Raw genomic sequence first — 25883 nt, 5'->3', positions numbered from 1 at the left:
ACAGCCCATGCACAAGGAGTAAACCACTGGTGAAAAAGACACCATGTAAAGTGAGAGAATTCATCATGAAGTGCATAACAAAGGCTTCTTTACCACCTGCTTTACATTAATACGGCCATTAAAGAGACCACTCCTCCTGGTTAAAGAAAGAGGAGAACAACACTGAAGCAAAAATACATTATTTGTCCGAAAATATAAGGTATTATTCTGTCAACTTTGAATTATGTAAATACATTTGATTAAAAACATTTATTTTTATTTTTATGAGACATTTTTGTATTTGTTATAGTATTTAGAATTGATTTATATTGTTCAGATGAAATAAAGTTGGTCAAAACATATTCAGATTTCTATATATTTTTGCTCATACTCATCATCCTTTACTCATCTTGTTTTCCCCAGGATGAACATGTGAACTAGTCATGAGGAATTGTCAAATGCAACTGTGAGAAACTTTTGGAATTATTTTGGTACTGCTAGTCTTTCCAAAGACTTGAGAAAAAAGCTATGCTTGTTGATCAACAGGAATGTGCATGCAAGCATTTTCCATTGAATGAAAACAATTGCTTAAAGACGGTGTACGATTCCAGCGCCAGACATCCAAATTCCTTAGATACCCCAAATCAAATGGTTTACCCCATTGGATGCTTGGTGAAACCCAACACTTTGCTGGCTACATTGAGAACCAGACAGACTGCCCGTTTTATGACATGACTAACAAGTTATTTGGAAGGAGAGAGGACCTAAGGAATTTTGCACTACACTGGCTTAAATATATTTCTGGTTGATATACAGTGTCTTCAGAAAGTATTCACAACCCCTTGACTTTTTCCCACATTTTGTTGTGTTAAAGCCTGAATTTTAAATTGATTAAATTGAGATTGTGTGTCACTGATTTGCGTACAATACCCCATAATGTCAAAGTGGAATTATGTTTTTAGAAATGTTTACAAATTAATACAATTTAAAAAAGCGAAATGTCTTGAGTCAATAAGTATTCAATCCTTTTGTTATAAATAAGTGAAGGAGTAAAAATTTGCTCAACAAGTCACATAATAAGTTGCATGGACTCACTCTGTGTGCCATAATAGTCTTTAACATGATTTTTAGATGACTACCCCATCTCTGTACCCCACACAAACAATTATCTAAGTCGAGCAGTGAATTTCAAGCACAGATTCAACCACAAAGAGCAGGGAGGTTTTCCTATGGTTCGCAAAGAAGGGCAGCTATTGGTAGATGGGTAAAAAAACAGACATTGAATATCCCTTTGAGCATGATGCAGTTATTCATTTTACAATGTGATGCAGTTTTTCATTTTACACTTTGGATGGTGTATCAATACACCTAGTCACTAGAAAGATACAGGCACCCTCCCTAAATCAGTTGCCGCAGAGGAAGGAAACCACTCAGGGATTTCACCATAAGGCCAATAGTGATTTTAAAACAGTTACAGAGTTTAATGGCTATGATGTGAGATAACTGAGGTAATACTGAAAAAAAGTAATACTGAAAAAAAAATTGGCTAAGAAATTAACTTTTTGTTCTGAATACAAAGCATTATGTTTGGGGCAAATCCAACGCAACACATCGCTAAATACCACTCTTCATATTTTCAAGAATGGTGGTGACTGCATCATATTATGGGTATGCTTGTCATTGACAAGGAGGTTTTTTTTAAATAAAAATAAATGGAATAGAACTAAGCACTGGCAAAATTCAACCAGGACCAACCCTGCTTAGCTTCAGAGGCAAGCCAACAGTGGGATGCAGGGTGGTATGCTGCTGGCCAATAGCTAAATAACCTAAAACACAAGGCCAAATATACACTGGAGTTTATTGCCAAGACGACATTGAATGTTGGCTTAGTTACAGTTTTGACTTAAATTGGCTTGAAAATCTATGGCAAGATTTGAAAATGGCTGTCTAGCAATGATCAACAACCAACTTGACAGAGCTTGATGAATTTTTTAAAGAATAATGGGCAAATATTGTACAATCCAGGTGTGCAAAGCTCTTAGACTTACCCGGAAACACTCACAGCTGTAATCGCTGCTAAAGGTGATTCTAACATGCACTGTATTGACTCAGACTTATCTGATAAATATACCGTATATTAGTGTTATATTTTCCACTGATAAAAAAATATATTGTTTTTTGTGTAGATCGTTGACAAAAATTAAAAAGTCCAGGGGTGTGAATACTTTTTGAAGGCACTGTATGATGCTAATATGTCATTGTGTGCCTGAACATTGAGTTATACTTAAATCAGAATTATGCATCATTAACCTTGTGATGAGATAGATTTTATGATTTTTTTCCTCCTGTACAATGGGATAGTGGTGCAATTCAGTATTGGAGAGTTGTTTATTGATAAAAGAAACAATGATGGCTTTAGATCAGGGATAGGCCCGCAGACCAATTAAACTAAATGTAAATAATAATATTTAAATGTATTTTTTGGAACTCCGTCTTACTCAACTCAACTTACTGTTGAGGGTTAGAATAATAGAATACACAAGGTGAAATTCCGAAATGTGGTTGTGCATCAGCAGTCACTCAATTAGCCCATGTCAGCAATGGATGTGGGTATGGATGTAGGTACTCAGACCCACGGGCCACTTCAGCCCCTCATGATGAGTTGTGCTTTTTTATGGCCCAACCCCCATCAAAGTCGCCCATCCCTGCTTTAGATGATATTGCAGAGATACCATAGTAAATTGAATTATAATATTAACATGAAATAAATGTCACTCTGTAGCCATCAGTGAATACAACCCATCCTGCTACCAAAACAATTTTCTAGTTATATCAAACTCAAATTGTTCCGTTTTTTTCAACATGCCATGGACTGATCTTTCAACATGCCATGGACTGATCTTTCAACATGTCTTTGTGGAGTACTTCACGGTCTACCAGAGCAACAATGTTTTAGTGTTAACAAACTACTTTTTTAAAGTCTGTTTGAGTATTCAAATAGTGTCTCCATTAAGAAAAGATGTCTAATTAACAATGATTCACTATCAAATTGTCAATGGTTCGAGGAGAAATCCCCCTGGTTGAAAGGGTTAAAGTGGAAAACATCTAATTCCATTCGGGAAGATAAACTGTGTGAGAGTAATACATTTTAAAAGCTGTCCTGGTGGATTACTCACCAAATAAATATTTGGGGTGTTGTGGTCATCAGAGGGGCAACCCCTTACTCCAAATCTGAAAGAAGAAACACATCTGAAATGTTTATAGTGACAGATGGCGTGTGATGAATACACCATTTATAAATGTTTGAACATTTGGGGAAAAGTAATGATACCCTGGTTTCTATTCATTCTTACAGGGGGAGATTAGGGAACACCGATTAATATGTTAAATAGATCAGATAGTTAGATAAGACAGATAAATATTGATTTGTAGGTCAAATATATATATTTTTTTTAAGTATGAAAAAAAAGCTATTTGTTCATGTTTGAATTGTTGGGCTCCATTCTATTTCAAGAAAGTAAAGCCCGGTAAACACTCCATCGAGCAGAGCAGAGAGCCAGGCCCGGACCTGCCTGAAGCAGCCGCAAAACCACCCTCCATTCTACTGCCGAGGTGCCCATCTGGAGAAAACAGCAAAGGACAATGGAAATCCATGTGTCATAGAAAGTAAAGAATACTTTAATTCATTTCATGTGCTTACACGTATTCCCACACATACTCATGTGCATACACAACCATCTCTCGCATACAAACACCCACACATACAGTACATGCACCCTCACACATACACTCTACTTTCTGTATATGAATGAACCGCCCCTTTGAATTGACAGATGATTTCCCATAGGATCCAAAAATAGATCCAGAGGAAGCGCCACATTCCAGGAGGATGGACCCACACTACAAAGACGCCCTAAACAATAATGCTCTCTCCGAGGTCGGAATCATTCGAGACAATATAGGAAGTGCGAGGCATCAGAGGGCTGTATTTTCCCAGACAGATTGTTGTGTCTAGGACTGGGAACCTCTGACCGGTAATTCTGAGCAACGGGCAAGTGGCCACATCAAAAAGAATTGGCAGTGTAGATGGGATAAACACATACAGGGGAAAGCTAGCTGAGCTGCGTCTATCCATGGCCTCTGGCCATTGACGTCACCGTTGCATCGGTTTGCATCCCAAATGGCAACCTATTCCCTATGTAGTGCAGGGAATAGGGTGCCATTTGGGATGTGACGGTGACGTCAATGGCCGGAAGCCATGGATCACCCAAGGGGCTCCCGAGCTCCCTCTGAAAAAAGGTCACTGGTTCGAAAACCCGTGCCGACTTTGTGAAAAACGTGCAGATAAGAGCATCTGCTAAATTATGTAAATGTTCAAATGTAATGTCTGTATATGAAAGTAAGAGCTCAAAGGGTTTTTGCAGTGTGTACTTGATGGTAAGCTTCATGATTCAATTTTTTGCTGTGTTGCTATATAGGCCCTTTCTGTTGTGTTTTTGCAGATAGTTTAGTAAAGCATAACAACGTATTTTGCTAACTTGTACAATCGTGGCACTAGAAAAAAACGATGTTTAAAAAAATCCTGATCTTCAAAAGGCTACAGGTTTTTGTGATAGTGCGCTATGTTGCACATGACGCCCTATCCCTACCTAACTTTATAGTACCCACACCTGTATGTTGTATTATTCACTATATTATAACAAGGATTTGTTTATTTTTATTCATTTTCTTCACATTCCTAATGTTATTTAATATGTTTGATAGATAGATACAAAAAAATATATGTAAAGAGAAAAATAAATAGCTTTTTCAAAGTAGGCCTTGGAGCCACTCGCTCCTGGCAGATTGACAGCCATACAAAGGCATTGGAGTAAAGTGATTTGTCAATGGCTAAAATCAACACAAAGAGCCATTGATTGGCGGGAGATAAAAGGCCAATGGGGACAATGAGTGGTGGCTGTGGGATAGGTTAAGTGATCAATACTGTCAGTTCTGCTTGAGGGATCCATCCCACTTCATGTTTATACAGTGAGACACAGAGTAAAGAGCACCTATTGTACAGCAGGCCACCACTGTCAATCAGAGTGGGACAACACGGCAGGGCGCCCACAAACGCACACATGACCGCTCACAAGCGTGCGCAGACATGCTCGCCATACACAGAATACAGTGGGTGGTGATGCTTGTCTTTTGCCACTGTGTGTGTGTGTGTGGTGTGTGTGTGTGTGTGTGTGTGTGTGTGTGTGTGTGTGTGTGGGTGTGTGTGTGTGTGTGTGTGTGTGTGTGTGTGTGGTGTGTGTGTGTGTGTGTGTGTGTGTGTGAGAGAGAGAGACGGAGACGGAGAGAAAGTGAGAGAGAGAGTGTGTGTGTTTGTGTGTTACTTGTGGACACATGGCTCATAAGTGCAGACAGTGGGCAAATTCGTTTTGCATGGACCGGCTGTGTGAAGTTTCCACATTTTAGACCTTCCATTGGTCCTTAAAAGTAAAATCTCCACCCATCCGTGGCACCAGGCCATGCAAAAGGAACTCGTCCACTCACTGAGGTATACTTGGCTCCTGTCCTGCACCTCTAGGTATCACTGCCCATATAACATACTCCTGCTATAGACCCAACTGTGTTATTGCATGAGAGGGCATGTTCAGCCCAGTTATATGTCTCTTCTAGGTCACTATCATCCCATCCCCCTGTTACACACCAGGGTCATATTCATTGGTGCATACCGTAGAAAAACGTTTTGCAATGGAAAACACTTAACAATGTAAACTAGTGTCTAATTAGACAAATTCAGCTAGGTCCCTCTTCATTTCATCCCGTTTTCTTCCGTTTGGTTCCTAGTGAATACACCCCAGAGCTCAGTAGCGAAGGCCTCAGTTCCTGCTCCCGTTGACGCCAATGAACGATTTACATGAGTTGTGCGTGTGTGTATGTCTATAACTATGTCAACAGCTATAATATACACTACATGACCAAAAGTATGTGGACAACCCTTCAAATTAGTTGATTCGCCATTTCAGTTACACTCATTGCTGACAGATGTATAAAATCTAGCACACCGCCATGCAATCTCCATAGACAAACATTGGCAGTAGAATGACACGTACTGAAGAGCTCAGTGATTTTAACGTGGTACTGTCCTAGGATGCCACCTTTCCAACAACTCAGTCAAACTTCACAATAAGTGCTGTTAGTGTGAAGTGGAAACGTCAAGAAGCAACAACGGCTCAGCCACAAGGTGACAGGCCACACAAGCTCACAGAACAGGACCGCAGTGCTGAAGTGTATAGCGCGAAAAAAATTATCTGTCCTTGGTTGCAACACTCACTACCGAGTTCCAAACTGCCTCTGGAAGCAACGTCAGCACAAGAACTGCTTGTCCGGATCGTCATGAAATGGGTTTCCATGGCCGAGCAACTGCACACAAGCCTAAGATCACGCGCAATGCGCAATGCCAAGCATCGGCTGGAGTGGTGTAAAGCTCGCCGCCATTGGACTCTGGAGTAGTGGAAACGCGTTCTCTGGAGTGATTAATCACGCTCCACCATCTAGAGGTCTGACGGATGAATCTGGATTTGGCGGACGCCAGGAGAACGAATACATGGTGCCAGCTGTAAAGTTTGGTGGAGGAGGAATAATGGTCTGGGGCTTTTTTTCATGGTTCGGGCTAGGCCCTTTAGTTCCAGTGATGGGACATCTTCATGCGACAGCATACAATGACATTCTGTGCTTCCAACTTTGTGGCAACAGTTTGGGGAAGGCCCTTTGCTGTTCCAGCATGACAATGACTCCATGCACAAAGTGATTTCCATAAAGAAATGGTTTGTCGAGATCGGTATAGAAGAACTTGACTGGCCTGCACAGAGCCCTGATCTCAACCCCATCGAACACCTTTGGGATGAATTGGAACGCCGACTGACAGCCAGATCTATTCGCCCAACATCAGTGCCTAACCTCACTAATGCTCTTGTGGCTGAATGGAAGCAAGTCCCCGCAGAAATGTTCCAACATCTAGTGGAAAGCCTTCCCAGAAGAGTGGAGGCTGTTATAGTAGCAAAGGGGGGACCAACTCCATATTAATGCCCATGATTTTTGAATGACGTGTTCGATGAGCAAGTGTGTATGTTTACTGGTGTGTGTCCCATGTGCGTGGGTGGGTGGGTATGTTTGCCCGCATTAATAATCATAAATGCCTACACGCATTTATCATGCGCCCTTGTCTCGTGGCCTCTGGAGAGCGGACGTAGATTCCAGATGGGTGGTTCTGGTGGAGGGGTGATCCATTCTCAAGTAATTTCTGTTAGACAGCGTTCATTTCCCAAATGGTACCGTGTTCCTTATACAGTGCCTTCAAACTTGACTTTCTCCACCTTCTGTTGCTGCAGCCTGAATTTAAAATGTATAAAATTGAGATTTTGTGTTACTGATCTACAGACAATACCCCATTTGTTGGAAAAATAAAAACATATAGAGCGAGAGTTGCACCCCTTCTGAAAAAACCTACACTCGATCCCTCCGATGTCAACAACTACAGAACAGTATCCCTTTTTTCCTTTCTCTCCAAAACTCTTGAACGCGCCGTCCTTGGCCAGCTCTCTTGCTATCTCTCTCAGAATGACCTTCTTGATCCTAATCAGTCAGGTTTCAAGACTGGGCATTCAACTGAGACTGCTCTTCTCTGTGTCACGGAGTCTCTCCGCACTGCTAAAGCTAACTCTCTCTCCTCTGCTCTCATCCTTCTAGACCTATCTGCTGCCTTTGATACCGTGAACCATCAGATCCTCCTCTCCACCCTCTCCGAGCTGGGCATCTCCGGCACCGCGCACGCTTGGATTGCGTCCTACCTGACAGGTCGCTCCTACCAGGTGGCGTGGCGAGAATCTGTCTCCGCACCACGTGCTCTCACCACTGGTGTCCCCCAGGGCTCTGTTCTTGGCCCACTCCTATTCTCGCTATACACCAAGTCACTTGGCTCTGTCATATCCTCACATGGTCTCTCATATCATTGCTATGCAGATGACACACAATTAATCTTCTCCTTTCACCCCTTCTGACAACCAGGTGGCGAATCGCATCTCTGCATGTCTGGCAGACATATCAGTGTGGATGACGGATCACCACCTCAAGCTGAACCTCGGCAAGACGGAGCTGCTCTTCCTCCCGGGGAAGGACTGCCCGTTCCATGATCTCGCCATCACGGTTGACAACTCCCTTGTGTCCTCCTCCCAGAGTGCTAAGAGCCTTGGCGTGACCCTGGACAACACCCTGTCGTTCTCCACCAACATCAAGGCGGTGACCCGATCCTGTAGGTTCATGCTCTACAACATTCGCAGAGTACGACCCTGCCTCACACAGGAAGCGGCGCAGGTCCTAATCCAGGCACTTGTCATCTCCCGTCTGGATTATTGCAACTCGCTGTTGGCTGGGCTCCCTGCCTGTGCCATTAAACCCCTACAACTCATCCAGAACGCCGCAGCCCGTCTGGTGTTCAACCTTCCCAAGTTCTCTCACGTCACCCCGCTCCTCCGCTCTCTCCACTGGCTTCCAGTCGAAGCTCGCATCCGCTACAAGACCATGGTGCTTGCCTACGGAGCTGTGAGGGGAACGGCACCTCCGTACCTTCAGGCTCTGATCAGGCCCTACACCCAAACAAGGGCACTCCGTTCATCCACCTCTGGCCTGCTCGCCTCCCTACCTCTGAGGAAGCACAGTTCCCGCTCAGCCCAGTCAAAACTGTTCGCTGCTCTGGCACCCCAATGGTGGAACAAGCTCCCTCACGACGCCAGGACAGCGGAGTCAAACACCACCTTCCGGAGACACCTGAAACCCCACCTCTTCAAGGAATACCTGGGATAGGATAAAGTAATCCTTCTAACCCCCCCCCCTTAAAAGATTTAGATGCACTATTGTAAAGTGGTTGTTCCACTGGATATTATAGGTGAATGCACCAATTTGTAAGTCGCTCTGGATAAGAGCGTCTGCTAAATGACTAAAATGTAAATGTAAATGTAAGCTGAAATGTCTTGAGTCAGTAAGTATTCAACCCCTTTGTTATAGCATGCTAAGTTCAGGAGTAAAAATGTGCTTCAAAAAATCACATAATAAGTTGCATGGACTCATTCCATGTTCAATATTAGTGGTTAACGTGATTTTTGAATAACTAACCCGTCTCTGTACCCCACCCCACACATACAATTATCTGTAAGGTTCCTCAATCGAGTAACGAACTTCAACCACAGATTCAACCACAAAGACCAGGTAGATTTTTCAATGCCTCGCAAAGAAGGGCACCTATGTGTAAAAATAAAAAAGCAGATGCTGAATATCCCTTTCAGCATGGTTAAGTTATTAATTAGGCTTTGGATGGTGTGTCAATACACCCAGTCACTACAAAGATACAGATGTTCTTCCTAATTCAGTTGATGGAGAGGAAGGAAACTGCTCAGGGATTTCATCTTAAGGCTTGTTTTTAAAACAGTTAATGTTTGTGATATGAGAGAACTGAGGATGGATCAACAGCACTGTAGTTACTCCGCATTACTAACCTAAAAATATTCCAAAACATGCATCCTGTTTACAACAAGGCACTTAAGTAATACTGCAAAAAATGTGGCAAAGAAATATACTTTTTGTCCTGAATGCAAAGTATTATGTTGGGGCAAATCCAACACAGTACCACTCTTCAGTTTTTTTTGTATTGTGTTCCCGCACACATGGTTTACATTCCCTCATTTTTTTGGGGTGGTGGCTGCATCATGTTATGGGCATGCTTGTCATCGGCAAGGACTAGGTCTTTAAAAAAAATAATAATACAGCTAGAAGCACAGGAAAAATCCTAGAGGAAAACCTGGAAGAAAACCTGTTTGAGTCTGCTTTCCAACGGACACTAGGAGACGATTTCACCTTTCAGCAGGACAATAACCTAAAACACAAGGCGAAATCTACATTGAAGTTCTTACCAAGAAGACATTGAATGTTCCTGAGTGGCCTAGTTACAGTTTTATTTAAATTGGCTTGAATGCCTTTGACAAGACTTGAAAATGGCTGTCTAGCCATGATCTACAATCAACTTGGCGGCGCTTTAAGAATTTTTTAAAGAGTAATGGGAAAGTATTGTACATTCCAGCTGTGGAAAGCTTTTAGAGACTTACCCAATAAGACTCACAGCTGTAATCGCCGCTAAAAGTAATTCTACAAAGTATTGACTCATGGGTGTGAATACTTATGTAAATTAGATGTTTCTGTGCTTCATTTTCAATACATTTGCAAAAATGTCTAAAAACATGTTTTCAATTTGTCATGGGGTAGATGGGTGAGAATTTAAAAAAAATAGTCCATTTTGAATTCAGGCTGTAACACAACAAAATGTTGAATAAGTCAAGGGGTATGAATAATTTCTGAAGGCCCATAGGGATCTGGTCAAAAGTAGTGTAAAGCAGTATACTATATAGGGAATAGGGTGCCTTTTGGGACGCAAGCAGGAATAAATAGAGTGACAGAGAGGCTTGGGAGCCTTTATTTATTCCCTGTCCGTTTGCAGCCAGCACCCATTATAAAGCATTACTAAGGAGCTGTTTACTGTATCAGTACAGACACAGGGATGACATTGGGATGAGTAGAAATAGGTAAAAAACTATAATTTTTCTTCTCAGGATGCATGGCATAGGCAAGGTATGATACATAAAGATTAAAGAACATTCACCATCAATTAAGTTGATGTCATTGTTGTCCATCTTCTGAAGTCATAGTAGACTGTCATGAGGACATTTTGTTTTATTTTAATTGTTTTGAAATTATATCCAAGAATCTTGAAAACCCTCCATTCCCTAAAAACAAGAGAGGGAGAGAAAGAGAGAGAGACACAAACGGATTGAGAGAAAAAAGAAAAAGAGAGAGAGGAGTGGGGAGAGATAGGGGGTGGAGAGAGGGAGAGAGGGGAGTGGGGAGAGAAAGAGGAGTGGAGAGAGAGAGTGTGTGGCAGTGAGAGAGAGAAAGAAAGTTGGTAGAGCATGGTGTTTGCAACACCAGGGTTGTGGGTTCGATTCCCACGGGGGGCCAGCACAGAAAAAAATGTATGAAATTGTATTACATTCACTACTGTAAGTCGCTCTGGATAAGAGCGTCTGCTAAATGACTAAAATGTAAATGTAAATGTAAATGTAAAATGAGAGAGAGAGAGAGAGAGAGAGAGAGAGAGAGATGGGTGCACCCAGCTGCATTCTCAACTATATTTGCCATTCTCTCACTCATTTGTTTGGAGTGAGACCATCCACTTATTGACACTTGTCTCCCTTGCCTCTTGCATGAGAATCAAAGCAATAAAACATGAGAGGTGGGCACACTGTGCACCATTTAACATAAGAAAAAACTGAGCAAAGAGGAACAGTGTTTACCTTCCCATGACATGAAAAGAGTGTGAAAATAAAGAAAAAGACAAGGGCTCATAACTCTGCCTGCCTCCCACCACACGCACACACACACTGTTACCAGTGACTGCAGGGCATTTACAATCCTAAACCACATGTGGGGAAATTGCATGATAGAGGAAGGAAGAAAAACAAGTTGATCTTTTGACATGGCAAGGAAGGAAGACTCCACGGCTTGAAAGCAGTGGCATCTTTTCAAAAGCTGGTGACATCTGGTTAGAGAGGGATTTGTTACAGTATCCCTAGACACACCATTCCTGAGACACCAGTGACCCTGTGTGTGTGTGTGTGTGTGTGTGTGTGTGTGTGTGTGTGTGTGTGTGTGTGTGTGTGTGTGTGTGTGTGTGTGTGTGTGTGTGTGTGTGTGTGTGTGTGCATGTGTGTGTGTGTGTGTGTGTGTGTGTCTGTGTGTGTGTGGCAGACTCCAGGACATCCTGTTTGGAGACAATGATCCCCCACTCTTGGGTCACGAGCGTGATAAAGTTGAGAGAATAATTCTCTCAACACAACACTGCAGTCGCCACATAGTGACTGGGATCAAGGATCTGGGTCTAGACCAAATGGCCTCATCACTCCAGGGCCGGATTAATAAATCATAGGCCCAGGGCTTTTTTTGTTATTGCCTTTTATAAACGCATTTCATGCAATTTTATGTCACTTATTTGACAGAAGACAAGAGCAGAATCTTTATTATTACCACAGAAATTACCGAATTGAGTGGGTACTCTGACACTGACAAACTGACAAACTAGTCTTAAATTCAATCAATTGCACAAGTCAACACACAGATTGTACAATATTATAGGATATTAAATAAACTATCCAGTGGCACACTGACTGGACGATGTGCACGTCACAGCAATAGCCTATCACAAGATAAGCTACTTTGAAAAGCAGTGCTGCCGTTTGCTCAAAATTGGGAGTTGTTACAAAAAAAGATATATATGTATTGGTTCTACAGACAGATTAATCTTCTCTTTTCAGCAGTAGGCATTTGGTTTTCCAAACTATACATTTTTCCCGAGATTGTATTTAAAAATTTGCAAAAGGCAAACTGACAACCAAAACAATCATAGAAATAAATATAATAAATAGATGGCAGTTCCCATTCAAGTCAGGACTGGCAGCCCTTGCAAGTGTACACATTAACAGGTAAGAGGTTCCAAAAAATCCAAAAGAGGTTCCAAAACCCTTCTATGGATTATATGTCTATGCCCACAATGCAACAAGCTGCATATTTGGCGTGCATGCTGCCCAAGTCTATAACAAGGCACATTGAAGCTGTTCTGGCAGTTTATGGGCCAACACCCTTTTAAGACACTATGTTGGCGATTCCTTTATTTTGTCAGCTGTATGTGCTTGTGATAAACTTAGTCCACAGTTATTTTTTTAGAAATTATTCATCATCTTTGGCTAAATTATGCTCTCTGTGTCACGACTTCCGCCGAAGTAGGTTCCTCTCCTTGTTCGGGCGGCGTTCGGCGGTCGACGTCACCGGTCTTCTAACCATCGCCAATCCACCTTTCATTTTCCATTTGTTTTGTCTTGTGTTCCCGCACACCTGGTTTACATTCCCTCATTACTTTACGTGTATATAACCCTCTGTTCCCCCCATGTCTGTGTGTGGAATTGTTTGTTGTAAAGTGTATGTGCACTTCAGACTGGTTTGCGACGGGTTATTTCAACCCATATTTTGTTGTTCTGGGTGCAGTTTGTTTCCCTCATTAAACTGCTCCGGTTATTACCCAGTTCTGCTCTCCTGCGCCTGACTTCCCTGCAGCCAGTTACGCACCTCTTACACTCTGGTGTATTTTGAACAGTGAGAGCGAGCTCAATTGCCTCTTGGGCCCCCTCCGTGCTTGGGCCAAGGGTCTTCAGCCCCTGTAAACCCCTGCATTAAACCGGCCTTGCACCACTCACCAGACAGAAATGCTAGGGTTTGAATGGTGAGGCTTCATCACCTTCCAGGAATTGAGTGCCATATTCTTGTCTGCCCTTCATGAGGTGGATATTCTCTTTCCAAACATAGTGGATTGATCAACTTTGGGTATTTGAAGTGTCATGTTCTTTGTAAAAAGTAGGGGATAAACTATCCTACTTGAGGGAATAAATAGTGTTGCTAAATCAGTATTTAGTCCCAACAGGGGCTCGATCTCACCTTACACCTTAGCCATTACGCCAGAGATATGAACCTCTTGATTATGTTGCTAGGTGTTGGGTGGGTCACTAGCGTATCAAAAAATACCACAGTTACACGTACTGTAGCTGTTTTGCATTGTCAATCTCTAATGATGAGAGTTTGAGGAGACCAGATTTGCAGCTGTAATCACATTCAATATAATTCCCTCCTACCTTCTTTGAGGTTATTTCCTCATTGTCCATGTTTGTCATTGTTTGAGAACCTTTTCTCTTGTGCTCTAAAGGTGTTGACTTGCAGTGGGCCTGTCCACAAGCTAACCATATCCTGTGTTTGACTGGTGACAACGGATGTATCAAACTCTCTCACACACACACAGTAGCTTTTTGAAAAGGCATACAGTATGAGTCAGAGCAGTAAGTACCTCTCAGGTGTCAAATCTGGAGCACGTCTGGACATGTGGAGACTGGTTGATTCACGTACACACACAAACAAACAAACAAACAAACAAACAAACAAACAAACACACACACACACACACACACACACACACACACACACACACACACACACACACACACACACACACACACATACACACACACACACACACACACACACACACACACACACACACACACACACACACACAAATCGAATATCATTTCCCACCTTATTCACGGAACAGACAGGGAAAGGACGCTTAGTCCAAGCATGAGTTTGAGTGTTTTGTCGCACTTGTGACAATTTTGTGTCAAGTGAAATTACACCTAAAAAAACTGGGAAATTATTGCTTTAACTTCTATGGGCTACGTGGGACGCTAGCGTCCCACCTGCAGGACACAGCCAGTGAAATATCAAGGCGGCAAATTCAAAACAACAAAATCTCATAATTCAGATTTCTCAAACATACAACTATTTTAAACCATTTTAGAGATACACTTGTCCTTAACCTCTCTAGGGTAGTGGGCAGTATTTTCACATCCGGATAAAAAACGTACCTGATTTAATCTGGTTATTACTACTGCCCAGAAACTACAATATGCATATAATTGTTTGATTTGGATAGAAAACACCCTAAAGTTTCCAAAACTGTTTGAATGGTGTCTGTGAGTATAACAGAACTCATATGGCAGGCCAAAACCTGAGAAGATTCTGTACAGGAAGTGCCCTCTCTGACCATTTCTTGGCCTTCTATACTCTCTTTATCAAAAACAGAGGATCTCTGCTGTAACGTGACACTTTCTAAGGCTCCCATAGGCTCTCAGAAGGCGCCAGAACGTTGAATGATGACTTTTTTTGTGAACGTTTATCGTGAGTAATTTAGTAAATTCACCGGAAGTTTTCGGTATGTTTGCTAGTTCTGAACGTCACATGCTAATGTAAAAAGCTGTTTTTTGATATAAATATGAACTTGATTGAACAAAACATGCATGTATTGTATAACATAACGTCCTAGGAGTGTCATCTGATGAAGATCATCAAAGGTTAGTGCTGCATTTAGCTGTGGTTTTGGTTTTTGTGACATTATATGCTAGCTTGAAAAATGGGTGCGTGATTATTTCTGGCTGGGTACTCTCCTGACATAATCTAATGTTTTGCTTTCGTTGTAAAGCCTTTTTTAAATCAGACAATGTGGTTAGATTAACGAGAGTCTTGTCTTTAAAATGGTGTAAAATAGTCATATGTTTGAGAAATTGAAGTAATAGCATTTCTAAGGTATTTGAACATCGCGCCACTCGATTCCACTGGCTGTTGACTAGGTGTTACGATTTCGTCCCACATACCCTAGAGAGGTTAATCCAACCACATTGTCCGATTTCAAAAAGGCTTTACGGCGAAAGCATAAAGTTAGATTATGTTAGGAAAGAGCGTCAACAAGAAAAACCACACAGCCATTTTCCAAGCAGGAGAGGCATCACAAAAACCAGAAATACAGCTAAAATTAAGCACTAACCTTTGACGATCTTCATCAGATGACACTCCTAGGACTCAATGTTACACAATACATGTATGTTTTGTTCGATAAAGTTCATATTTATATCCAAAAACCCCATTTTACATTGGCACGTGATGTTCAGAAAATATTTTGCCTTCAAAACTTCCGGTGAATGAGCACATCAATTTACAAAAATACTCATCATAAACATTGATAAAATATTAAACTGTTATTCAAAGAATTATAGATAAACATCTCCTTAATGCAACCGCTGTGACAGATTTCAAAAAAGCTTCACGGGTAAAGCACACTTTGCAATAATCTGAGTACAGTGCTCAGAAAACCAAACCAGCAATACAGATACCCGCCATTTTGGAGTCATCGAAAATCATAAATAGCATTATAAATATTCACGTACCTTTGATGATCTTTTTTCAGAATGCACTCTCAGGAATCCCAGGTCCACAATAAATGTTGTTTTGTTCAATAAAGTCCATAATTTATGTCCAAATACCTCCTTGTTGTTTGCGCGTTCAGTAAGCTACTCCAAATGTAGGAAGCGCGCAGAAAATTTCACGACGAAAAGTCAAAAAAAGTTATATTTACGTTCGTAGAAACATGTCAAACGTTGTATAGCATCAATCTTTAGGGCCTTTTTAACATAAAACTAATATTCCAACCAGACGATTCCAATCTCTTGAAAAATGTTATGGAACACAGCTACCTCATCACATTAAAGCGCGCCACTGAAGTCATGTCATTTTCTGAGTCCCCAACTTCCCGGCCTTCTTGTTTGCTCTCTGTTCACTGCAAAAGCCTGAAACAAGGTTCTAAAGACTGTTGACATCTAGTGGAAGCCTTAGGAAGTGCAAAATGAACCCTAAGTCACTGTGTGTTAGATAGGCAATTACTTGAAAAGACTACAAGCATCAGATTTCCCACTTCCTGGTTGGATTTTTCTCAGGTGTTTGCCTGCCATATGAGTTCTGTTATACTCACAGACATCATTCAAACAGTTTTAGAAACTTCAGAGTGTTTTCTATCCAAATATACTAATAATATGCAAATATTTGACTCTGGGCCCGAGTATTAGGCAATTTACTCTGGGCACGCTTTTCATCTGAAAATGAAAATACTGCCCCCTATACCTTAAAAAAGATGGAGAAATATCCTCATGTGGGCAGGACAGCTCTTATGCTTTTATCTATCTGTCTAGATGTGTTCGCTGATCATTCTAGTCTCCATCCCATGTGGACACAATTTATGTGTTTGTGGGATTACAGAGCAAAGTGCCAGTGTCCAATCTGTCAGGAGAGATTCCAGAGAAGACCTGAGCTCTGTGTCGACAACACTCAGCTCTTATGCTATTGATCGATTTAAAGCAAGACTAGGGCTGTTATGTTGACCGTATTACCGCCACACGGGCAGTCACGAGGCATGACCACAGCCATATTCCACATGACCTTTGATTCACGGTAACTAGGCTCCTCCAAATCTGCGTTCTGATGCTGCTGATGGTCATTAGTAGCCTAGCAAACTTGTTAATGGCCAGTCGCTAATGTCCGGTACTCATTGCTCTATTGTCCCTCTAATCACTCTGACATCAATGCAAATGCGATTGAAAATCTAACCAAACACTTCATTAGTGGCATTCAGAGTTTGATTGGAATAGGATCACCTGTTGTGCAGTGAGAACCAGCTCCTCATAGCTGGTTGATGCATGGAATGAAATAAGTGTTCCTATAAGGCCAATGTTGCAGAACATTTCGATAGGCTATGCTATGCAATTGCGTGAGGAAACAGAGTTTTGAAGGCCTCAATTACAAAGAGGAGGAACCCATCAGCTTTCTATAGGCTAGGCCTACTATATTTATTTCTAAACTTTCCTAATATTAAGCACATTGCTTCGCTTTACAACCTGGAAAAGAACTGCGGGAATAGCATCCTCCATTCGCCATTCAAGTGTATATGGATGACAAGTCTTCTTTTACCCTTGTTCCTACAGGTGATAATGGCCCCTTCTAAATCAAAACTAATTTCACATTCAGGGTTCGAGCCCTGAATGCTGATTGGCTGACAGCCATGAAATATCGGACCATTTTCAACGTGTATGACAAAACATGTATTTGTACTGCTCTAATTACATTGGTAACCAGTTTATAATAGCTTAAGTGTACAGTACTAGTCAAAAGTTTGGACACACCTACTCATTCCAGGGTTTTTCTGTATTTTGCTATTTTCTACATTTTCTACATAAAAATAAAGAAAAACCCTTGAATGTGTAGGTGTGTCCAAACTTTTGACTGGTACTGTATGTAATGACGATATTAAATTGAGAATAGTTTGATTGGTGAGAATATTATCACGTGTGAATGATGCCCAGCTGCAAGACACTCTGATCAGGCTCCAGGTGACTCTTGATTAGGATACCATACTGCCTATACTTTCATACATCAGCATCATCATTATCATATAATGTATCTTATGCCCCCTTGGGATTCTTTTGTGCCACTACCTATCCTTCATTTTCTAAATGAGACAAAAGTGAGACAAAAATATACATATATAAAAAATATTTTGGAAAGGTATTACTTAATGGCCCTCACCGAATGTTGAAATGAGGATCTGTCAATCATGATGGCACTATTAATTGCATTGGGTAGTACTACTCTTGGCATGGTTTACAGTGCTATGAAACTAGACCTGAAACATCCTGTCCATAAAGTGGTTTTCCTTCACAGCTCCCGACACCATTACCTTTGAAAAGCAACGCAAAACTCAAAACCTCTTAAAATAGAACAACAGCTGATCAGTCTCCCCTCTGATAGATAAACAAATACATAAATATAATGTGTCCAAATTTAACGGCCAGGCTCCCTCAAGGCCACCTAGGAGTCAGGAGGAGTATAAATACTTGGGCGAGACCTCTAGCCTGTCAAGAAGGTCCTTTACTTTCTCCCGTGGAATCTGCATCAGTTGCAAAGGCTTAAAGGCAGGGGCCCTGTATGTCTTGAAACTGGAGAAGCTGCTGAAAAGCCAAACCTGGACGCAGAAATACGTCTTGCAGACAAGCGACAAGGATCAGCGGCCCCACGCGGCACCCGGCCCCTGTGATATCTGATCAGCCCTGTCGTGTCCCTACGTGTCTGCCCACCAACGCCTCACCTCCTCTGGCTACACCCCCCCACCTCACGCCCGCTCCCAGGGATAAGTGGTTTCTTACTATAAATACCAGGATGAGGTTTGGGGAGGTGGGGGACTTACAGGGAAGGGTGGGACTGGGGGTGTAATCAACACTGTTTGTTAATGTGTTGCTACAGACATTGCTAACCGTGGCACCTGGGACAGTGCATCCCTCAACGTTTGGGACGGTTGCTGTTGTCAATGCTTTTCTAACAGACAGACCAGAACCTTCGGGAGAGAACTTTAGAAGTGCAGTGGAAACTATAATGGCCACTTCAATGTGTATTGAAGGCAGTATATGTATAAAGAAGCACAGTACACTCCTAAAAATGTTGCTGTTCTCAAGATTGCACATGCTAATTTCACTAATATTGACTTTGCTATAATTCCACACCTTAGACAATATGAATCTAATGACACTGACAATTACTTTTTCAGCATCTCATCAGTAGATGAACAACTCTCATCCCAAAAAACCCTAATGACCTTATCTGATTAACCTATGGCCATAACAAGGACAATGGTTCTCTAGACTAAAATCACGCAAATAAGAGAACACTTTTTCTCTGTTATATAGCTTCATGATAGTAAGCAAATCGATCATACAAACAATCTGTGGTTTATTGTTGCTCAATAACTTTCTCTTCGCCGTTCACGCTCTCTCCCTCCCTCCCTTTCTCCCAGCCTCTCCCTCTCCCTCTCTCTCACTCTCTCTTCTCAAGAAAACAGGTGCAAGGAGAAGGAGTGTCGCCTTCTCTTTTCTGGAACAACCCTTCCTACTCTCCACCCTCCACCCCCACCTTCCCCTAACCGGTCTCCATAGACAAGCATGCAGAGCATTTCCTCCTGTCCCCATGAATGCGTCTTCAGTCTGGAAAGCAAATTTAACCAGACCTCCATGTGATAATGAATGTGGTCTAGCTCAGTCACAATCCTCCCATTCCCTCAACCTGACTCCTACCCTGCCAGGAGTGCCAGATGGGCGGGTTTGCCCTTTTGGGACTATTCTGTTGGTTCTTTAAGAGAGGCAAGCTCAATCAAGCTCAGATAAAGTATTTGACATGATTTTAAACAGTATTTGAACACAGGTCTGCCCTGTACAGTTCTATACCAGGCCATTCTCCAGCCATTTCCTGTAAATACTGATATCTACTACCGACTTGGCCTGGCTAGTTGAACGCAATACTCAATGTAGAAAACAATAAGCATGTATATGCAAATGTACTCATGCCATTTGTACATGTATATGCAAATGTACTCATGCCATTTAAAGTGCAATTTAACTGTTTTTTAAAGACTTATTTGCAAACCAACAGATCTATCCCATAGAATACAGAAATAAATGAATAAAAAACTAGGCTATTCTTATATTATTTTGTACTTGAGTTCTCTCAAACGCAAAGTTAAATGTGCTACACCTAGAATGTCTCCCCTATGTGGAAGCTAGGTTAATTGCAACAGCACTAGGAAATCAACAGGTGAATATCACAGCCAATCACAATACTGGCGGGTAAGTAATACATGGGTTCATGCATGCGACAAGGGGATTGGGCAACGGGTTATGTATCTCCTTGTGGAGATATGAATAGTATCATATCTCTAATTCTCTATGCCCTATCATCATCATCATTGTTGTTTAAGAGCTGAAATCAGGATGGACTGACAGAAGCTCATTTCCCACACCCCCAAAGGAAATCTGTCAAAATCATGTCTAGCGTAATAAGCACATTTACGTTTTTTGTATAAAATGCACAAGTCCGTTGCCTAACTCAATGTCAAACTACTGAATAATGTTAAACATTCAAGTATTCTTCTTTATCAAAGAGAATGTAGACAGAACAACTAAGGGTTGGGCCTAGATAAGACTCATGTGGCCATAAAATGTTTAATAAAGTAATAGAAGGTAGCCTGTTCGAAAATGGTATTTCTAATAAAAATTGCATTTCTATTATTGGGCGTTTGTAGGTAGAGACGGTGTTTATGTGGGCGATCTACAATGTTAAATTAATGAGAATTATAATTTACCAGCTCCAAGAAGGCAACCCTGCCCCTTCAATAGCATTATCTCCCAAGAGACGCCATTGCACTAGGGTGAATTCCTGCGTAGGCCTATTTTTTTTAACTTGCATTTAAGACTGGCTGCTGTTTTATTGTAAATAAAGCATGAATAATATGTGACATTTGATATTGTTAATGATGTTTTCTGGGGAAGTTCATACATTTTCCATGTGACCTTCTTTTCACGCTGTCTGTGCTTGTAGTTGATCCCCAAACTGTTATTTTTATTTTTTGTTTCATTACAAAGATGACATTTTTTTTGTGTCATCACTTGCCGATGACTACAATGCATTATGATAATGTGTTAGAAAACACCCCAAAACACTCCAAACCAACTCATATTTCACCAGAATCCCATTCTAAATGACCTCTGCAAACATTTTTATTTATTTTGTATTTACTATCCCATAAATCCATATTTGCATATTGTTGTTGTAAACGGCATCATTCAAACAAGGATTTATGGCACAATGGAAAACATTTAAAAAAATGTAATGCAGATGCATCATTCAGAATAGGATTCTGATGTAAAATGAGTTGGTGGAGTGTTTTAGTGTTTTCTTATATGCTTTAGACATATACTGAGTGTACAGATGTTCCTAATGTTTTGTACACTGTATTTGCATATTGCATTATAATCAGTGGCAAGTGATGACTCAGCAAAATGTGACAACCAATTTTCTCTATAAGGAAACGAAATGTATAAAAAGAAAGAAAGAATGAAAATAAGGCCACGTAAAAATGTTGAACTTCCCCTTTAACTCCCTCAATATACAAACATAACCTAGCCTATAGGCCTGCCTAGTTATAGCAGCTGCTGTTGAAATCATGGCCATATAAAAATAGGAAGGACTCAGTAAACTGCCTCTGGGGCGCGCGGGTGGGTGTGTTCTCTAGCTCTGTCCAGAATCTCGTCTGTTTACACCAGTCCATGCTCACTTCTTGGAGGCCTGCGCGTGTGAGCCACCTCACCTCCGAAGATTTGGCGGAGTGGCCCAATGCAGGACCTGGCCTGCCAGTGGGGATTTACTGATTGGCGCTCTGCCCAGCCACAAGCAGTCTAGTTCACTCGGTTCTCACGACCTCAGCACCACGAAGGCATCTCTGAATTATTAACTCAGACACGCAGGCACATGAAACAGCCGCAGAGCCCACACACTGCCAACTAGTGTTTGAATTATGCCTCTGTGCAGAAGCAGCCTTTTATACACTGCTGGCTGGAAGTTTCAGAATACCATTTTTAGAGTCATTCTCAGGGTACCAAAGGTAAAATTTCTAAAATAAACTACACAAATTAACAACATACTAAACTGATGATTGTTGTCATCTATAGTTAAACTGTCAAACAAAAAATGACATCTTCTCATTATACGACTTGGAAAAGCTATCAGGGAACATTTACAAATGGGCAAAATGGGTGTGGTAATAATGTTATTATAGGCTATATTTAAAAACGGTTATGTGCCTCCAGGACCACTTTTTTTGTGTCCAACAAAGTGCACGCTGCACACATTCATTCCTTTATGAACATAATCTTGGTCTGTGTGCATTGTGTGTGCACTTGCACTGGCGTGAGTTGACAACATGGGGAACCTTTCTGACCAGCGGTCACAAGGGTGTAACCTAATCCCAAGTAAAGGGGGCCCTCTGACCGCAAGTGGCTGACACACGGCAAGCACCACGCCGCCTGCCACAGCAACACATCCCCCAGTTCCGGAGCACACTCCCTGGAAAGATAAGTTTACAGCCAGGGATAACATAGAGAGAGGGGGAGAGGGAGTTCTGATGGAGAGGGAGGAAGAGAGAGAGAAAGCAAGAGAGAGTGAAGAAGGGGTGATTGGATTGAGAGATTAAGGTATACCCTACTTTGTTTTATTCATAAATCATTTGGAGCATAAACCCAATACTTCAAAGGACATTTCTAATTTAAAATGTATTTAATCAATTCAAAGTCATGGGGTCCAGGAGAACAGCTTTGATCAATTCCACTAGCCCATAAAATGTACCTGCCAAGGCACGAAACTCGTTTTCTTTCTATGCCCATTTTCCTTCTATTCAGATATGCCTTGGAAATAACTGAACAATCGGTTGTGCAAAAGAAAGCAAGGATTCTTCCATATTCTCCTTTCAGTGAAGCAATCTGTTAGTGACTTTAACCCCAAAGCGCATTTCCCAGGCTCATGAATAGGGTTTAAGATGTCTTAAAGATCCCGCTGCATACAGGATGAGAACCCTTTCAAATGTTTAATTACCTTTTTTTATAAATAAAAAATACACCCCCGCCATTGCCTTCTCATCCCGTTCTGCATTTTAGAGGACAACGGGATGACTAACTTCCCGCCAAACTTGAGAAAAGGTGTAAACGAGTGAAATGTCAGGACTTTTTACTATCCTATTTCACTAGGGATTTGATTCCAGGTTAGTTTTTGGGCTATAATAGAACTACTAATTATTAGTAGGCCCTTTAAGCCTGCTCTGATATGAGCCTAGACCCCTGAAAAAAAGTAGGTCTATGTCTGACTTTCAAATGGCTATTTTAACTTTTACGCACAAGACTAAACAAGAAGATACTTTTTTTAGTAACCTTTATTTAACTAGGCAAGTCAGTTAAGAACAAATTCTTATTTACAATGACGGCCTACACCGGCCAAACCCTGACGACGCTGGGCCAATTGTGCGCCGCCCTATAGGACTCCCAATCCCGGGCTGGTTGTGATACAGCCTGGATTTGAACCAGGGTGTCTGTAGTGACACCTCTAGCACTGAGATGCAGTGTCTTAGACTGCTGCGACACTCAGGATTCCCAAAATATACTTAATATGAACTTTTACGCATGGACCGTATAGAAACAAAAATATATCCTAAGCTTATATAACTATGCTCTAAGTGTGTTATAGAAGTGATATGGAAGTAAAGACAAAATTATTAATTTCTGAATTATTCAAACTGATTTATTAGGTCAATGGGCCATTGTCCAACTTCAATTTCCAAACATAAAACGACAAACAATATAAAAACACACAGCTTTGGTATAACAATCAATATCAACTTTGTACAAAACTAAATCGTTCCATAAAAAGTACTTAATCACAAACATTTGAATAAATCTTCCATTGCATGGACACAATATTTATCACCAACATCCAAATGTTGGAATCAGCCAATAAATAAACAAACTTTTACCATGTCCAACAAAGGAAACGATGTCCCCTAGAACGGAACTATTTACTTCATAAAAATAACCTTCTTTTTGTAGTGTCCATCTCAACCAAACTACCAGGGTCGCCAAACAGGCTCAGTGCTCTCCGAACCTGTGCAGACACCGACAGGGCTGACCGCCTGAGGCACACCGCTGAATGATGTCATCCCATGGACAGGGGATCCCACTACTGGCGCAGAGCTGCCATGGACAGGGCTGGCGTTGACTGTCACAGGCACACCTGCGTTAGCGTACAGAGGGATGACTGGGGTTGATGCTGAGGCGAATGAAGGGTTGGGAATCAGGAAAGCAAACTGTCCATCGCTGGCGGGCACAAGCTGGAACCCGCCGAAGACTTTAGGTGACATGGCTTCGGTGGGGCTGAGTTTGGAGCCCATAGAGGCACTGTTGGGCAAGGTAGAGGGTAGCTGCACGTGAAGGGGCTGCGCGAGGTGAGCCTGTTGATTTGGGGTTGGCTGGGGGTAGTTCATGGCGATCAACTGCCCTAGGCAGCCAGACAGGTGGTTTAGAAGCCGCGACCTCACCTCCGTGTTCACCCCTTCGCTGGTTGATAAGAAGCGGGTGACCTCGTTCATGCATTCGTTGAATCCCGCCCGGTATTTACTGAGGACGGTAGTGTCTGCTGACAGCGCTGCCGAGACAAGAGAGAACATTAGAAATCGTGTTTTTTCGATGGAAATATAAAACCCTTCTAAATAAAGTGTAGGGCAGATGTTGTCAAATTAGATATTTGCAATTTAACTTACCAGTCATCTGCACACGCTGTAAATTTCGTAAATGCTTCACTGTCATCTCCAGAATATCGGCTTTCTCCAGCTTTGAATGTCTGGAACTCTGTGGATAACAACATAGCAAAAGGTAAAGGCTGTGCATTGACCCACAATTAAATGCCAGGAAAAATGAACATAACAGTGATTTTAAATTGTTAAATCATTTCAATTATTTAGACTTACATCTTTTTTAAGTGCATCGAGAATGAGAGTCTTGAGTTGGCCAAGGCTTTCGTTTATCCTCGCCCTCCGACGTTTCTCCATGATGGGCTTTGAGGACTGCAAAATAAATGCTTCATATTAATTGCATGTTCATGGATAAGTCCGAGTGTAAGCCTTTCTTTTATCTCACAAGTACAATCTGGTTAGCCTCCTAGGGTAAAGTTTAATTAGCAACAACGTTATGCCTCCTAGGCTATCAGATTCATTTTAAATCCATCGGCAGTTATAGACATTTAGCCTAACGTTACCTTTCTATGCTCGCTGGCATTCTTAGGTTTGTCTGGAGTATGGGATCCATTTGCAGGGGCACCAGCAATAGGGGATGCCGTTTGCTTCTCCATGGTGTCGGCTGGCATTTTGGATTAAATTATAGAAAAGGTATATCCTTTTGGAGAAGTTGGAAAAGGTGGAAAAAGTTGCAATATCACTGCCGCCTTTATGTTTAGATCAAATCGGAACCCGTGTGAAAGATATCCTACGATAGTCACGTAGAAGTGAGCAAGTCCCACTGATCAGCTATATCACTTGTTATCACCGAACTGTCATTGGAGTATAAGAACGTGCTCGGGTTCAGGCTCCGTTGGGCAGGTCGAGTCTGCTCTACCGCCGACACACGCCAGCGGTACTTATAGGTGGTTCGCATGCTCCCAGTTCGTGTGAAACCCTCTCTGCATTCTTTCCCACACTCGTCTCAGCCAATGGGCATGCGGACTCACCCATTGGGCGCGGGGCAGACCGCTGATTGGACAACACCCCCGCGGGCTGTCAGTCACGCGCTGCTCAATCAGCCCTAGAGGGACAAGCAACAAAGCGGCGAGTGCAGTCGGCCTGGCTGTGAAGTGATAAGGGGAATTGGGGAAATGCGCTGGCGGTTTGCTCCAACTTCATACGCTTCAATAATGTATGCTTTTTGTGTTCGCAAAGATTGTCGATGCTTTGAGATACTATATAA

General features: G+C 41.8%; 1 protein-coding gene across 1 annotated transcript; it reads right to left on the bottom strand.

Moving 5' to 3' along the window:
• Positions 1-23641: 23641 nt before the first annotated feature.
• LOC106567371 (transcription factor HES-4-B) lies at positions 23642-25550 on the bottom strand. The gene is made up of 4 exons (XM_014136532.3): positions 25180-25550; positions 24893-24988; positions 24686-24773; positions 23642-24570 (listed from the first exon to the last, which is right to left on the bottom strand). Exons 1-4 carry the CDS (start codon positions 25285-25287, stop codon positions 23993-23995), a joined length of 870 nt encoding a protein of 289 aa, XP_013992007.1. The 5' UTR covers positions 25288-25550; the 3' UTR covers positions 23642-23992.
• Positions 25551-25883: the final 333 nt, after the last annotated feature.

Source organism: Salmo salar, chromosome 13 (genome assembly GCF_965601325.2).
Source record: "Salmo salar chromosome 13, fSalSal1, whole genome shotgun sequence".
Taxonomy (NCBI): domain Eukaryota; kingdom Metazoa; phylum Chordata; class Actinopteri; order Salmoniformes; family Salmonidae; genus Salmo; species Salmo salar.
The sequence above is the reverse complement of the archived record's forward strand: the minus strand, read 5'-3'. Positions and strand labels throughout refer to the sequence as shown.

What these genes read in the sequence shown, in the direction of transcription:
- LOC106567371 (XM_014136532.3), bottom strand. Translation starts at nt 25,287, where the DNA reads ATGCCAGCCGACACCATGGAGAAGCAAACGGCATCCCCTATTGCTGGT. An exon ending in ATGCCAGCGAGCATAGAAAG is followed by an intron (nt 24,989 to 25,179) that starts GTAACGTTAGGC and finishes TTTATTTTGCAG; the next exon opens with TCCTCAAAGCCCATCATGGA. An exon ending in TCGATGCACTTAAAAAAGAT is followed by an intron (nt 24,774 to 24,892) that starts GTAAGTCTAAAT and finishes TGTTATCCACAG; the next exon opens with AGTTCCAGACATTCAAAGCT.